This window comes from Otolemur garnettii, unplaced genomic scaffold (genome assembly GCF_000181295.1).
Source record: "Otolemur garnettii isolate 467f Iridium unplaced genomic scaffold, OtoGar3 scaffold00017, whole genome shotgun sequence".
Lineage (NCBI taxonomy): Eukaryota > Metazoa > Chordata > Mammalia > Primates > Galagidae > Otolemur > Otolemur garnettii.
Window position 1 is genome coordinate 914,085 of NW_003852412.1, and position 17,006 is coordinate 931,090.

Here is a 17,006-nt window from a genome sequence, read left to right on the forward strand (position 1 = left end):
TCAGGCAGAAAGACGAGGCCCTTGTTTACTGGCCTTCACACTTATCTGTGCCCTTTGCTACTAATGTCCCCAGAGTTGGCACAAAGTGTCTGAATGACTACCGGGCAATTCCACTGAGTATTCTGTGTGTGTGAGGTTGAGTCATTGACAAGATAATGAACATTTTATTTTTTTATTTTTAGAAATATAACACACAATGGCATTTCTAGCCATTGTAGTTCTACTTTCAGATTGTAATATAATTCTAAAGCTAATTACCAAATTTCTATGTTTATAGAAAATTGGAGCATGTGGTAATTATGTGCTATTAATAAAACTTGGATTTTGTATAAGCTTGGAAATCCAACAATTCAAACAATAAAGCTGTTTGGCACAGTTTGTTAGAACTAAAGACAAATGATGAGGGAGTGATTTATCTTAATTTATAAAATGGAAATTCTTTGCTCTGCTCCCAGGAAAAAAAATTATCTGCTGAAGTGCCATGATCAGGGCATAAACCATCAGCAAAGCCATTTCCCTTTTCAGACACCTTGCTCAGCAGCTCTATCTGGGCCTTGTAAGCTTATAAGAAAGCAAGCTATAGAGAGCAGTAAGAACAGGATAGTTCAGCCTGAAGCACGGACTGTGGTCAGAGGAGATGGGAAACACTGAGGGCAGCAGGCACAGTAGGCCTGGTCCAGGGCGTAGCTGCCTCAGTTCTCCCTGCCTCTCTGACCTAAGAGACCATGATCTCAAACTGGGTTGCACAGGTAAATCTCCAAGAGGGCTTTCTAAAAAACATGGATGTCTGAACCACACCTGAAGCCATCTGAATCAGACTCTCTTGGGGTGGGACCTGGGGATAGGGTGATCCTCCTGGGCAGCAGCCAAAGTTGAGAACTGGTGCTTTTTACCAAGGGAGCCCTTGCCTCAATCCCACATGTTGCATTCCTAGCCCTTTCCTACCCATCCCCTCTGCCCTTGAGACTTATGTGAAAACAGACTGCAACCTTGCACTTCTGGAGTGGGGCCCTGCCTCCTTTCTCCTGCTCCCCACTCTTACCAGCTTGTAGTGCCCACAGACACACCCTCACACCTGGGGGAAAGTGCTCAGGATATTTTTACAGGTATATTTCTACGGAAGACTGCAAGGCTTCCTTCCCTTCCTTTTCCAATCAGGTATTCTTAAGACTTGAGTTTCTTTTCACTTACTGGTCAGTAGCTGGGAAAAAATCCCCATGGGTTTCTGGCCTCCCCTAAGACAGTAATCCTCCAATAGTGCTCAACAGAACCATGGTGGTTTGGTTTGGCTCTTTGGAGTTCTTTCCTAAAATTAAATGGAGAATCTCTCTTCTCAAATGCCAACACAAAAATAAGTTAGTAGTTAGAAAATTTTCAACTTCAGTATGGCCGTTTTCAAACCCATGGTGCCTGCTAATCTAGGTTAATTGAAAGATGTATCTGATTTTTGCACCAAATTATATTGTTTTCTGTTTTAAATGAAATCTATCACTAGTCCTGGGGTTTCAAGAGCACTGTTTCTAGTGCACAACCACCTGGATTTATGTGGGAACCACTGTCCTGGGCATTTGAAAGGTCAGCTTTTCCCTTACCCTACGCTAGATGCCATCTCTCAGATGGCTTCCTGTTCTCCACTTCTGGAGTTTTATGATCAGATGCACTTTGAGATAAGGTTATTGCATGTGTGTGGAGGCATTGCATGCTGTGGACTGGCCAGCCAGGAGGCTCAGAAGGATAGGCCAGTGGTTGGAGGAAAGCCCAGCTGTCCTCAGGTGGTTTTCCCTCTCACTTGTTACTCTACTATTACTCTAAATCAATTTGGTAAGTGTCAGCTCTTGTGAATGCTTAACACCTGAGTTATGCTCAATTCCGGTCACTGAGGATTGCTATGTGAACCTACACAGCCACCATAGCCACCACCGCCATCTGACCACAAAGCCCTGGCAGCCCCACCACCCAACCCCAGCTTTACCCAGGGGAGCCCTGCTGTTCCAATTGTGTGTCTTTGGCCTCTCCTTGTAAATCTGCAGTACTGTCCTCATTACCAAAAGCTCTTCTGATCTCAGCCAGGTCTCACTGCAGGAGAGATGAGGGCTCCCGCAGGAGAATGCCCTGTGGAAATGTTTGGCAGAGCATTTCTCAGGGCCAACCACCCCAGATTTTCTTCTTATAAAAGCAAAATAAATTCAATATTTGCCTACTGGAAACTTGAGCTGGTACAATTAGGCACAGACTCTCATCCTTCAATTGTCTCCAGAACAGACTGTCTTTCATTTTGAAAATTTAGAGTTGATTATTCTTTTTATCAATTTTACAGAGACATGCGAGAAATGAAAAACCTTCTAAGCAAACTCAGGGAAACTATGCCTTTACCATTGAAAAATCAAGGTGAGTCTTGTCATTTCTCTTTGAGGCAGAGGATGTTTTGAATGGGATAACCTTGGGACTTGTTTCTTGACAAATTAAAGCATTTTGTACAAACAACAGAAGGCGTTTAGCATACATAAAACTGAAGTTTCTCAGGTGAACCTGGGGGATGGGGACATGGGGGGAAGGTGGCCAAGATATACTCTGACGTCAAGGCAGACTGTGTCACATACTGGGGAATGTGCTGTACCAGGCATGGCACAAAGGGACTGAACACTAGGCCACACAGCTCCTTCCTTCAAGACGTGTCCAGCCTGGAGTACTGGAGGCTGAAGAACGCTTCCAAAGGAAGGTCCCTGCCCACTACATGTTTAATGAACCCAAATAGCAATAATTAACATATATTGAGATGGTGTGCCACCATCCTAAATACCTTACATGTATTAACTGTACTTACTTATTCTAATGACAACTTCTAGAGAAATGTGACTAGTGTCTTCCAGTTTATAGGAAACTGAGGCACAGAGAGGGTGACTAACTTAGCCAAGGGCACACAGACCATAGGTATGTGTGCAGTACTGGGTAGGTAGAAAAACTGGGACGTGAACTCAGGCAGTCCATCTCCACGTTGTAGTCAGAGCAATCTCTCCTCTCTCCTCACTACAACACATTGTCCACGTTCTGAAAACACCACAAGACACTCCACTCACTGCTCAAGCCAGCTGGTCTTGGGGACCAGGCCCTTTGGAGGTGCTCTGAGTTACCTGATATGTTACAGTCCCTGCCTCTGACCCCTGCCTGAGTTCACAGGGGAGTGATCCTACAGGAGAATCCACCCTAACACAGAAATGGAAGACGAGGGAGAGGGGATGAGGGAAAGGTTTCTGTATGTTTTCATTAACTATCGTTCCCAGTATCTAGGGCCTGGCACGCAGTAGAATAACACCTGGCACAAACAATGTTTGTCCAATCTACAGCCCCCTTTGCAGCACCACAGACTGACAATATGTACCTAGGACTAAATTAAAAAGCACTTAGCATATGTGGCTGGAGCAGCCATAGTGAAGTATCAGCTTCAGAGGTGGGGAAAGAGTTTTCAGAGGCAAGAAACTCCTCATTTCCACGGAGCAGAGCCAGGCAGGAGGGAAGGGTGCTGCTTGCCTCCGAGTGAGGAGGAGGAGGAGGAGAATCTGGCAGCAGATCTGGAATGCCTCTTGGCTCTAGAAGCAGCTAACTGGAGGTGGAGAGGTGGAGGTGACAATGCCTGACAGACTGAGAAGCAGTGCGGCCTGAGGGATGTGTGTGAACTCCGGCAGGGGTCAGAGGCAGGGACTGCAACACATCAGGTAACTCAGAACACCCCCAAAGGGCCTGGTCCCCAAGACCAGCTGGCTTGAGCAGTGAGTGGAGTGTCATGTGGTGTTTTCAGAACGTGGACAATGTGTTGTAGTGAGGAGAGATTGCTCTGACTACAACGTGGAGCATTGCTGCTACAAGTGAGCATGGTGTTTAAGACCAGGGGCTTTGGATTAAGGCGAGCCTGCGGTTCAAAGGCCAGATCTGCCACTTGCCAGCTTTGTGCCCTGGAAGAAATTGTTGAACTTCTGGAAATTTCGATGTCCACATCCCTGAAAAGGGGGACAATTGATAATAGTATCACCTATTTCAAAAGATTGTTGTGAGGATTAAATGAAACACTGCACCGTATGCCTCCTGGTAACCTTACAGAAAACAAATTGACACATGTTTTATTAGTGTCATTGTTACTGTGATTATTATTTACTGGCCCACTTAGGAAAGCCTTAGATCAACAGCAAATAGAAGAATCCTTGCTCCTACTCACTCTGCAACAGACCATGTGCAGGGTGCAGGTGAGGTTAATCTTGAGCCTGAAGTTCAGAACACTGGCCTCTGGGCCATTAGATTTGGAGCTCATGACTAAAGGAGCCCTCAGTGTCTTAGTAGTTTTGACAATTCTCCCTTATCAGTAGCACATGGGCCCAGGAGAGTGGCTGTCCAAGGTCTCCAGTCTGAATTTCATGGATGCCATGTAAGCTATATGTTAAATCAAACCATCCTAAACATTCCCTTTACATGTAGTGATAATTCATCCAATAGTTTTTGAACTGTGCATTAATGGAGAGACAGAAATTTCATTTGATTTACTGAGGTCATTTTTACAATCATAGAAAGTACAATATAGATATTTTATGTAACTTTGTATTACTTTTATAAAAAGAGGAAAATAAAATTGTGACTACATTTTTTAAATATAAGAATTAGTAGTTGATACTGTGAGTGAAAATATGAATGAAAGGAAATAGTCATCCAAATAAGTGATACCTGGGACTTGAACCCAGGATCCATCTGAAGAATGAAAAGGAAAAAGGGAGGAAGGAGATACAAGGACTTATTCAGAAGGAAATGGGAAAATAAGATCTTAATAATTAAAAAAAACTGCAGAGAAGTATTGTGGTGAATTTGGATTTCTTCATTGGAGGGAGAAGTGGGAAGCCTTAGCACGTGATGGACAATGAATCTGTTCTCTACGTGGTTAGTACGTACTCATAGCCTGCTGTTCCTGTGAGCTGACCAGAGGAGAAGGCAGGTGTCAGTCTGGACCAGAGTGTCCAGGGAGGCCCTGAGAAGAGCAGGTCTTTTGGATTATTCCCTCTGGAAACATTATTCGACAAGTATACACAGCACCATTTTAATGGCCAAATCATCCAGATTCCGCTCTCTGGCTGCATATACCAGGATAGACCATAAAGCCGTCCCCAAGTTCTTCTTGGAACTCTATGCAGGTAATTTGTTTATTATACAGGTCTAGGTTTAAATGTGCAGGGAATGACCTGGGGTAAAATGTGGGAAAACTCTTCCACTTCTTTTCTGTAGGCCCTCCTTGTCAATCCGGACTCCAACGGGATGAAAACCATTATAGAAAGCCATCTGTTTTCTTCCTGGCTGATTATTTGCTTTCTCTTTTTACTCCATTTACATGGACATTTGAAACAAAGGAAAAAGGGGAAAGATACCACTTCTGGTCTGCATTTTTCCTACCTCAGCCCCTCATGTGAAAATCCTGCCAGCTCAGATTCCCCACTCTCCAGGCTCCATCTTAGGCTTCAACTTGGAAAATGCTCCGGGTCTATTTCAACCTGTACAGATTTAACCCTATCTCCTCCACTTCCTACCCCAGTGAAAACTTGCCCCCAAACAGTTTTTTAAGTCAATTTCCAGTGGAGAAGAAAGAAAGGTGGCCACAGGCAAGAATTGTTAGGGTTAGTGATTGTGCCCTCATTTGCCACAGGGCGCTTTCTTCCCGCCCTCCCATTTAGAGACTGGCAACAAAGAGACTTGCACAAAAGAAGAGTCACCCTCGTGCTGCCGAGTCCCCGGCTGGCTGCAGACCATGGCCAGGACTCCTGGCTCCCAGCCCGCTGCCGCTCCCACTGCTTCAGTGCCCCTCCTGTCCTACATTCTGGGTCACTGGCAGTGCTGTAGGGAGCTTCATTAATTATCATAGTCTTGCTGTGTCAAATGGATTACAAATGGAACCACCTGTGGAGAACCCACAAGGTTACTGACAAAGGCTAAAAGGAGACTGGAAAGTGAAGGACAAGCATCTTCTGAACACACAGTGTTGTCAAACAAAACAAATCTGGCAGAAAGAAGTTAAGCATGAAAGACAGCTTCACCTTTTCCAGAATTCTGACTTGAATGAATGCTGTGGGGTGTGTTGGTCTATTCCTCCCGCATAGAATTTGGTATCAAATACCGAATGGAGTGAATAGACCAACACACCCCACAGTATTCATTCATTCATTCATTCATTCAATCATTAGAATCAGTCTGGAAGTAAGTTAGGAGTTGAATCTGTGCTACAATGAGTCCCCTCCTCTGAACAGTACTGCTGCAGACTAAATTGGACCTAGAAACAGTTCTCCCAGACTCGTGCCCCTGATCCTCTGATCTGGACCCCCATATCCAGAACCAACCTGGCAGGAGAGCCAGGCAGCAGAGTGCTCAGATGTCTGGCTGCAGAACACTGAGCAATTATGCCACACTTCAGCCTAGAGGTGACCTTTTAGCTTCTTCCCCAAGGGCCTCATAAAGACTTTCTGGGCTTCCAACTACTGTCTGAAGGTTTTTCTGCACAGTTTTACTAATGGCCTCATATCCTTTGTAATCTCTGCAACCTTTTGTCCAGGATTCACTGTGACTTATATAATCCCTCTCTCTCCTCTGATCTCATTTCTTGATGCATTACTCTATCATGTGGAGCCCTACTCACAAATGTGAATGTCTACTCATTATCTAGTGAAGGCAGAGCAGACTTCTCACTCCAGTATTCACTGTCCCCATCATCATCATCATCCAACATGTAATGGTCTCCTATGATGTGCCAGTTTCTATGCTAGGCACTAGGGATATCTCTCCCCATTAAAGGCTGTCCTCTCAACAGGGCAAAATTGGGTGGAAATCACCTGGGAAGTTTTTCCATGTGATACATGCTTCCCCTAGTAGAGACTATGGTGGAGCCTTCAGGGTAGGGCATGTGAATTCTGAAATCAACTATCACACATGAAAATACACACACACACACACGGACACTATTCAAAAGACATAGAAATTAGTTCTTATGATATGACAGTGCCGTAACAGATATAGGACGCTACAATGGCATATTGGATTCTCACCTAGACTACACTTGAGTTGAAAGGGGGGGGTTATTAGGGATTGCTTTTTGAAAAGTATCTGCTGAGATTTGGGGGATGAGTAGGAGTTAGCAAAGAACAAGATGGAAAATAGTCTCGGCATAAGATTTTTGATATTTAAAGGCATATGGGGAGATGAAAGAGCAGGGCATTTTGAAAAGCTACATGTGCTTCAGTAGTTGGGAAAGATGTTAGACAAGAAGCTTAATAGAGAGACAAGAGAGGTAAGTAGGCTACATCATTAAGGCCCCTGTAAGTCATGTTTGGACATCCAGGAGCCACTGGAAAAATTCAGTTAGGAGGCAGGTGCAGTAAATCTAGGCTGGGAATACTTAACATCTCACCTAAGCCAGGCGATCAGAGGGAGGATATAGCCAGTCAAATGTGATGCATACGAGAAGCCAAATCAAGGATGATGCCCAGGTTCAGACTCGGAAAATGGATTAAATAATGGTGTCAGTCACTAAGTTATAGAGGAAGAGGAAGAGCAGGAGAAGTAGAGAAGACTGAACTTTTGGACATAGAGGAATCTTCCAGAGCAATCCTCAGTGGTTAATCATGCAAGGCGTGACCTGGTAGGACTGGCACACAGATCTCAACATCATCAGCACAGTGGAAATCAAAGCCCTAAAAATAGCTGAGACCATCCAAGTAGGGTGAGCCTAGAGGAGAGTCCTGGAAACCAAAATGGAAGGTTAGAGGGGAAGGAAGAGCCATTCATGAAGGGCACTGAGGAGAGAAGTAGAAGAGCATTACTAAATACATCCAAGAAGGAATGGCGGATAGCACAGGATAGTTATGCTAGGTGAGAACTGAGAGGTAATCACTGGTGTTGGCAAATGCATCTTCCTGGGAATATTGGGCGTGGAAGTCTGGCTAAAGAGGGTGGTGAGGGAGTAGAAGATATAGAGCCAGGCAGCATAAATAAATCCATTAAGACTTTAATAAAGAGTTGGTTAGAGGTGGTGGGAAGACGCAATGGGATGCCAATGATGTGCTGTAGCAAGGGCTGTAGCAGTTGTCTGTAGAAGGGATGGGAACAAGAAAGAATGAAGAAGCATGGAGTCAATAGAGTCAGTAAAGACTGCAGGAAATAAATGTTTAAGCTAATCTTTGAAGGAGGGATTACCATTTGTCTAGAAAAAGAGGACTTTTCTAAAAATGGGGCCATGTGCGAAAGCAGAGGGCAAGAGGAAGCATGAACATGGTAAGGGAATTCTAAGCAATTCTGTCTTGTACTATCCCCTCCTTCATAAACCCTTCATTGTAGCCGGACTTGACTGTTTACTTGGACCCAAATTCAGGCTGCCTTTGATCACCTGTCTTTGTTCATACTACTCCATTAGAACGCCCACTCCCTTCACCAAATGTCCACATTCTCCTTCTTCCTCGCAGCCCAGCATGAACACCTCAACCTCCATGAGTCTTCTGAAAACATCTTCTCCTTCTCCAAATGACAGTAATCTCCCTCCACCCCTGGAATTCTCATAGAACTGTATTTAGATCTCTGGTATGGCATTTCTCATGAAGTCTCAAAGTTATTCAAGGAAAGATCCTTGAGGCCAGGGACCATCTTTTCATTAGAACCCATCTTGGTATTATTCTCACTACCCAGCATAGATCCTTGCACATAGTAGGCCTTCAATTAATACAGTGGTTCTCAAAGTGTGGCCTCAGGACCAGCAGCATCAGCATGCCTGGGAATTTGTAAGCAAGGCTGATTCTCTGATCCCACCCAGACCTACTGATTCAGAAACTCTGGAGTGAGGGCCTGTGCTTTAACAATGCCTCGGATGATGCTGGTGCAACAGAGGTTCAAGAACCACTAGATTAGCTGAAGGTCTCTCTTTTCTGCAATAGAAATTTGCAACTGCAGTCCCATTATAAGCACTTCTCTTCACTATATCTCAGACACAGTTTTAAACTCAGTTTATTATTTGAAATTTCCTCATTTTCATGTGCCTCTTTTCTCAACATGTCATCTCTATAAGAAATCTTTTTTTTTTTTTTTTGACAGAGTCTCACTTTATCACACTTGGTAGAGTGCTATGACATCACGGCTCACAGCAACCTCCGGCTCTTGGGCTTCGTTGATTCTCTGGCCTCAGCCTCCCAAGTAGGTGGGACTATAGGCACCTGCCACAACACCCGGCTATTTATTTTGTTGCAGTTTGGCCAGGGCCAGGGCCAGGGCCAGGTTTAAACCCACCACCCTCGGGATATGGGGCCAGCACCCTGCTCACTGAGCCATAGGCACCACCCATATGAGAAATTTTTTACTAGCAAAAGAAATTTGAGCACTACAAAAGTGCTATCATTATGTTGTAGGGGATTCCAGCAGCTATAGCTTTAGTAGCATCTAAGAATTAAACATAAGATTTGGGCTCAGCACCTATAGCTCAGTGGTTAGGGCACTGGCCACATACACAGGGGCTGGTGGGCTTGAACCAGGCTCAGGCCTGACAAACAACAATGACAACTGCAACAAAAAAATAGCCAAGCATTGTGGTAGGCGCTTGTAGTTCCAGCCTATTTGGGAGGCTGAGGCAAGAGAATCGCTTAAGCCCAAGAGTCTGAGGTTGCTGTGAGCTGTGACATCATAGTACTCTATGTAAGGCAATACAGTGAGATTATCTCAAAAAATAAATAAACGAACAAACAAACATGAGGTTTGAACTTACTTGTGGCTAAATTTCCTACTTTCCCCCCACCTTTTTTTTTTTTTTGAGACCTTGTCACCCTGGGTAGAGCACTGTGGCATCATGGCTCACAGCAACCTCAAACTCTTGGGCTCAAGTAATTCTCTTGCCTCAGCCTCCCAAATAGGCACCCGCCACAACACCTGGCTATTTTTTAAATGGGATCTCACTCTCGCTGAGGCTGGTCTCGAACTCCTGAGTTCAAGCAATCTACCTGCCTCGGCCTCCCAGAGTGCTAGGATTACAGGAGTGAGCCACCGCGCCCAGCTCTCCCCACTTTTCCCCCCACTTTCTCCTATGCTTTCCTTCCTCTTTTTCCCTTTCTCACTTTTCCTTTTTGCATTTAAATCCGTCCTCAGTTATAGTCAAGTGAGATTGTGCACTTTGCAGAAAAGATGCTATAATGGTCTTAATTAATAAGCCACATCCAAAATTTGCAATAAAAATCAAAGATTTCCCAGCAAGTGGCTATCTCACAAAATTTAGAACAAGTGTGAAAACATCTCGCTTTGCTCACTCACGTTCTTCCAATTGAGCATTGATTGGAACCCTTCAGAGGTAGGATTCCAATCAATGTGGAAAGATATCTTTCCCCGGACTTGAGTTCATTTCAAACCTTTCCAGGCATACTTAACTGCTTGGTGAATTTCAGCATTTACTGTGTAGAGGTCTGCCTCCTGTTGTGCAGAAAGCTGTTCTGAATTTCTGCCAAGAATTTTTGAGCTTTTGTGTCACCGCAGCCCTAATGTGATGGTCAGACAGGCTCTGGGCAAGACAAATGTGTTACCAATGTGCAAAAAAGATGCCCAAACCAGCACTTGTCCTTAATAGGCAGCCTGCCCCAGGCTTAGGATCTGAGCATTTTCTCCTCAATCACTTCTACTCACTTGTGAATGATATATAGAGATATGTACGTGTGTGCGGGTACGTATGTGCTGTATGTATATATATAAGACTGAATGAAGAGAATTGCAATAGCATAAAAGGCCACGCAATTGAAAGATTCTTTTGATTCACTATAATGAATCAGTCTTCATATAAATCAGTCAGTCTATAATGGGTCAGTCTTCATACAAATCTCAATCTGTGTGTGTAGTACCTGTTTGTCTTTAATATAGACAAAAACAAAAGAGTGGTACTAAACATACAACCACCGTATACCCACACACATTTTCCTTTATAAATACAACATCGTGGTAGACCTTTCCTCATGTCATAGGGATACACATCAGGATTGCCTAAAATATAAAGACAAGTTCCTTCCCAAATCTGTTAAGTATCTGGGGAAAGGGAAGGAGATATAGGAATTTAGGAAATAGATCTTTCAAGTCTTAAAGAATTAAAACTATGAAGGTCTTTTCTTCTCCATCAATATCTTTATAGTTTCAGTGACTGTTTCAGGGATGCATTAAATTCCAGGGGAACCTGAGTTTCAGTAAGTATGGTCAGTAGCCAAAGACATAATGAAAGGTCAAATTCTTTCATCTTCAGGATCTGCTCTATCTTTGCCACATCCCGTTAGGCTAAGTTCATTGATCATTTCATGGTTAAAGAAGTCAGAGTCCTAAACCTGATGAGAAAGTGAGTTATCGTTTCTTTCTGCTCCAAATACATGTATATCATGATCCTTCCCTGAGAGAATCTCTTGGAAAACGAAGCTCATGCTTAGTATCTGACATCGCTCTTAGTGTCTTAACTATAAAAGAATGTTCTATTTATAACTCTCAAAATATTAGCCTCCAGATTGTAGTAAATTATTTTTCACTAGGAAAGAGACAATAGTAGTCATGTTTTTCTCCTCGTGAACAAAACGTGAGTTTTAGGAGAGGATTTTAATCTGTGGAGGCGGGGAGAGTTCGCGGTGTTTGATTCACTTGATGTGCCCAGTTGGGATGCCGGTTCTTTTCTCTGGTTTATACTTGCTACTCAAGTAGCAAGTTCTATCTAAATATGTAACATAGTGAAAGTGTAGAACACTGTCAACTTTGGCAGGTGACATTAATTTACAAATACATATTAGAGCCTTTGGGAAGGAAAATCCTGTACTCAGATGATTCTTTGTGTAAGAGGGCCCCAAAGGGAGGGTTTTATTTCTGTTCTTAACAGTCTCCTAAGTGTCTAGGCTAAGTAATCAAGAAAACAAACCCTCATCTACAAACCAGTTCTATGGAGGTGGGACCCATTCTTCACTGTAGCTCTCTTCATCTAACTTCTGATTCTGCGCCCTTTACCAAGTTTCCACCCCCCCGATGGATAAGACACCAAGTCCTGGAATTGCTCAGGAATATCACAGTTGCCAGTGGCGGCCAGCCATTTTGTCCCTGCTGACTCCAGTCTGGCCATTTCCTCGCACTGCCCCAGTGGCAATTTCTAGGTTACTCCCTTGTCATTCTTTGTCTCCAGGGCTGCACTAGCCGGTTCTATTTCTACCAAGCATCTCTTTTGGACTTTTTCTTTAAAACCTCAACTCATGAACCGAGATTTGCTTTAGTAGGTTATTTCTTCCCTCTACTTGTTGTCATTCTAAAAAGTTCAACTCAAAACTTATGATTTCAATAGTTGGCAATCATCTTTAAATGTTCTAATACACAGATATCTATAGAAAGTTCTGGGAAAAGACAATGGAATCACTGAAACTTCTTCCTGAGGCGTGAAGTAGACCCATGGAGCCAAGATAATGGTCCCGAGTAAAGGAAATAGTCAATAATGTCCATATGAACTGAGCTGGGCACACAGCTTCTCACCCAAGCTAAATATTTTTCTTAGATCCTTTAATCCTCACCTAAAGTCAGCACTATTAAACCTTATTTTACAGACAGGGAAACTGAAGCTTAGCAAACTAAGTTACATGTTCAAAGCCATTAAACTAGTGAACTAAACTAGAAGCAAGTTTAGAAAAGAAGCCAACTTTTCTCCGAGCATGGGCTCTTTCTAATAAACTCGGCATGTCTTCTTCCACATGAAAGATTACCTCTAGGCAGTTTCAATTTAATTCTAAGAAGTGGTTCTCAGCCTTAAGGTATATTGTTCCTCCCCCAGGGCACATCGGCAGTCTGTGGGGACAATCTTGGTTGTTGCAACTGCTGGGGGAGTAAAAACTGGCATCTCGGGAGAATGAGAATACCGCTAAACACCCTGCCAGTTTCAGAACAGTCCCAACAACAAAGAATTGCCTGGTCCAATACGTCATCAGTGTTGAGGTTGAAAAACCTTGATTCCGAGGATGGTGGATTTCTAAAGCTATTTTGTAAAAAGCAGGTCGTCTCTTTTATTTGCTCATGTGTATCTTCTGTCCCGTCACAGATGACAGCAGCCTTCTGAATCTAACGCCCTACCCCTTGGTTAGAAGACGGAAGAGAAGGTTCTTTGGGCTCTGTTGTCTCGTCTCCAGCTAGGCGACTCCTCCCGGAAACCCACGGGGAACACCAGAAACAAAAATTACAAAACCTGAGGACCTCCAGACAGCTGAACCACACACTTATTGGTTTTGACTCTGTTTTCTATGCTTCCTTATTTTATCTGCTTCCTCCTGCCCTTTTAAATGATTTTACACTTGAAAGCAGCTGCCGTCAAGAAAAAAAAGAAAAAGAAAAAAAAAGATTAAAAAGCAGGCTGTTTTTACAAGGGATTTTTAAAGCTGACATTGCGCATGTCTGCTCCAAACCATGCCGTGACAGATGCAAGAATTATGATTTTTAAATTAAAGGTTTTTTTAGATGTATTATACAGAGACAAATTCTTTCACATATAATAGTATATCGATAGCTCTTGCTGATCTCATGCTAACAATTTATCCTATATGAAAGAAGTCTTTAAACATAGAAATCTATTTAAAACTATGAAACTGTGTTCAAAACTCCAATCTATCAATATCATTAGACATAATATTATAGGCAAACATAAACCATCTTACCTATTGCTTTCTCTGCACTCATTTACATCTAGTCTTCCATTCTGTCAGAATCTAAGTGCTTCGACATAAAAAAAAAAAAACCTTAATTTATAATGCAACAAACGCCACATCTGAAAAGTACTTAAATTCTGTAAATATACGGTAATCCTAATACCTTCGTACAATGCATATGGGCAACTAATTATCTTTTGATCCAATGGTGTCTTTTTCAGCTTCTTGGAGAATGAAGTAATCCCGTTAGGAAATGGTGTAGTAACATATACAATTACCCTCAGATGTAAAATTGAATATTATCACATTTTGTTCTAACTGAAATCTGAAGCATGGTGTCTGCACATCAGCATAGTGTTAAATCTTATAGGGCATGCTGGAATTAGCTCAGATCGTAAAAATATTTAACATTTTACATTGTTAATAAATTTTTTTTAGTTAAGCTAAGCTCGTCTCATTTAGAGGACTATGCAGATATGACTTTTCCAATGTGTACTTAGTGTCTTGTCTTATGCTTAGAATCTTGAAAGCAGGACACATTCAGCAATACTATATTTTAGAAAGGAGGAAGCCACATGCTTTGTTTTTCTGCTCACAGCTTTGTTATCTTCCTCCACTAAACTTGTAACATGGTACAAATCTTGTTATATTTCCCCCGTTCTTCCTTTGGCCCATTTCCCAGACAGAATTTCCCATGGGCTGAGAGATCAAGTCTTTGCACTTTTTTCCTTGTTTTCCATAGTCTGAAAAATCTTTAAGTCAGACAGGAGGCACCAGTGTCTCATCCAATAGAAAGATGAGCCAGATGCCTATAAGTGGTTTATCCCAGACACATTCTTAATTCCGACCCTGCACTTTCTCAATACTTCCGTGCACAGGCATTTATAGATATACTGATAATTTGACCTAAAAACTAAATGTATTGAAGCCTAAACTTTAGTGAAGATGAAGAGAGGTACAGATGAACTACTGGAATAATTGTTACATTAGGTGGAATTATTTTAAATTGCTGATATTTGACTGTCTTAACCTACAAAATAGCAGTTTCATATAGCTCAACCTAATATGTTGTGGAAATCATACTTGGAATTATCTTCTAGCCCTTTTGATTGAAAGAGACAGAATTAAAGGGTGGAAGAGGTCTCAAAAGGCTGCTTAGGTCTCTACTTAGATCATACCAGCTGGTTGTTGGCCTTATTCTTGGAGTCCAGAGTTGTGTTCCAATAAACCAGCAATTAATACATGGTTGTAGGTATGTCTGGCTTCACAAAAAGAACCCTTGAAAGGTTATTTAAGAAAAAAATCACCATTTGCTAAATCAGATACTTGTAAAAAACAGTGATGGGAATATGTTATTTAAAGACTCCTAGAGTAAATACATCCTTACAGAACCAACAGCCACTCCCAGACTCACCTGGTCTGCAAACCATGATTTTCATACATCAAGTTTGACTAAAGCTTGATATTCTTTCCTGAGTCCAGTTCATTTTCATCCCCTGAGATTTCATTTAATGTTCATTGTTTTTGAAATTATGAAGTAGCCCAATTTGGCAGCTTTCAGCTTCCCGTCTCTGCCTTGTCCCACCCTCCAACTATGTTGAACTGTAGCTCCAATCTAGTTCTTACTAATTCATGCAAAGTTATTAACTGATAAGCCCAACCTTGGTGTTCAAGCATGTTCTTCTGATGCCTGACCTAAATCACTTCTGCTCGGTTAATTTGTGCTCACTCTCGCCTTAGTGTGAAAGTAACACTTAACCTTCTGTGCAATTGTCCTTTGTACAACTGAAGACTGTTAATAAATTCAAGTCTCACCTCCATGTCTGGGAAGGCTGTAGTAGCTATTCATGGAGATGGGAATTTGTTTAGCCAGACTTTCCGTATCTAAGGTAATATATTCAGCCACCTTATCTTTTATTCATAGTGCCTGTTTTCCAGCCTTCGATCAGCTTTGTAGTTCTCGTGGACATACTCCAAGATTTATAGGTCTTCTTTTAGTGGCATGTCCCAAAATTGAATTTAGTGCTAAAAGTCCTGATAACCTATACTGGCTCATGATTGCAACAGGCAATTCACCATCTCCCGTTAGTCCTGCCACTGCATCCTTTAGGAGCTGCCCCACTCTCCTCTCACTTACCAAAGGACTTTCTCAGGTGTGGTTCCATGAGATGAAGTTCTACTATCTTGGCTTCCTGCTGGCAATTCACTTTCAGATTAGCAATAACACTGAGCTGATCTCTAAGGGTAAAACGAGAACATTGAACCCATTTTGTTACCCACATGTGCAATAAATGGGTTCAATAAATCAAGTTTGTGGGCCTATGGGTCCCCACATGCTTGAAACAGAGAAGTATGTAAACTCCGTATCCCACATTTTTAATATCCTGTGTTTTTCTTTTTTTTTTTTTTTTTCAGATTACAAAGACAATACATGTTCTTTGTGGGAAATCTGAAAAATACCACTAACTAGAAAAAAAAACAAAAATCACCTAAAATCCACCAAAGTCACACTGTTTAAAACTTCATTTCTGAGCTTTAAATCAGTCAGGGTTGGGTCTAAAGGCACGTTTGGATAAGATAGGTGAAGAAATGCCCACAAGGCCAAAGCTGTCAACTGAAAAAAAATCTATCCACTGATGTTTTACATATCTAGGAACAGACTCACTGCAAACTTTTGGTAGTGCCATTATTCAGGGGGACACAGAAAGCTTTCAAAGTGGCACAGCCCTGATGCCGCCTCTAATGAATTAAAGCTCTTGGAGGAAATTCTAAAATCATGCCCGACCGTTTTATTTCTTTATGCTCCTATAAAAGCAGAAGGGCTATGCAGTGTTTGGCAATACTGCCACCTACTGAAAACTGAGCGTCAGGGTGAGGGGAGAACAGGAGACACTGAGTATAAAAGCATCTTGTTGGTTTTAGATAGCATACCAATGGGCCAGGTTAGCAATGATCCCATCTAGAATTTCAGATTCTGAAAATCTCAACCCTGAAGGGAGTAAGCCTATCACCGACCCTAACTTCCCACCCTGCACACTCAGACCCATTCTTTTGTGTTCTAGAAAGTCCTCAAATGCAAAATGCTCAATTTCAGGTAACAATAAGGTAGGATTAGAAAAAGCAGTGATGTTGTTGGTTTCAGCATAAATCATTAAAATTAAATACACAGACCCAAGAACATAAAAGAGTTGAGTACATTATCAAGATGATATTTCAGAACTGTGAGAAAAGGTTGAATATTAAGTAAGTTATATTGGGATAACTGGTTAGCCATTTGGGGGGGAGAAATATTAGATCTATATCTCATAATTTTCACCA

The 17,006-nt window shown here is 42.2% G+C and overlaps 1 protein-coding gene across 2 annotated transcripts in view; it reads left to right on the forward strand.

The window, feature by feature from the left end:
- Positions 1-15,353, forward strand: part of RGS7BP (regulator of G protein signaling 7 binding protein) — a 106,087-nt gene extending 90,734 nt beyond the window's left edge. Inside the window, exons 5-6 of one of the 2 annotated variants that reach the window (XM_003785863.3) lie at positions 2,318-2,388; positions 13,088-15,353. In XM_003785863.3, coding sequence (XP_003785911.1) covers positions 2,318-2,388; positions 13,088-13,179 — 163 coding nt within the window. In that variant the 3' untranslated portion in view covers positions 13,180-15,353. Of the gene's footprint in view, positions 1-2,317; positions 2,393-13,087 lie in introns of those variants that run through there. The other variant, XM_023510919.1, reaches the window with a different exon arrangement.
- The last annotated feature ends 1,653 nt before the right edge of the window (positions 15,354-17,006 follow it).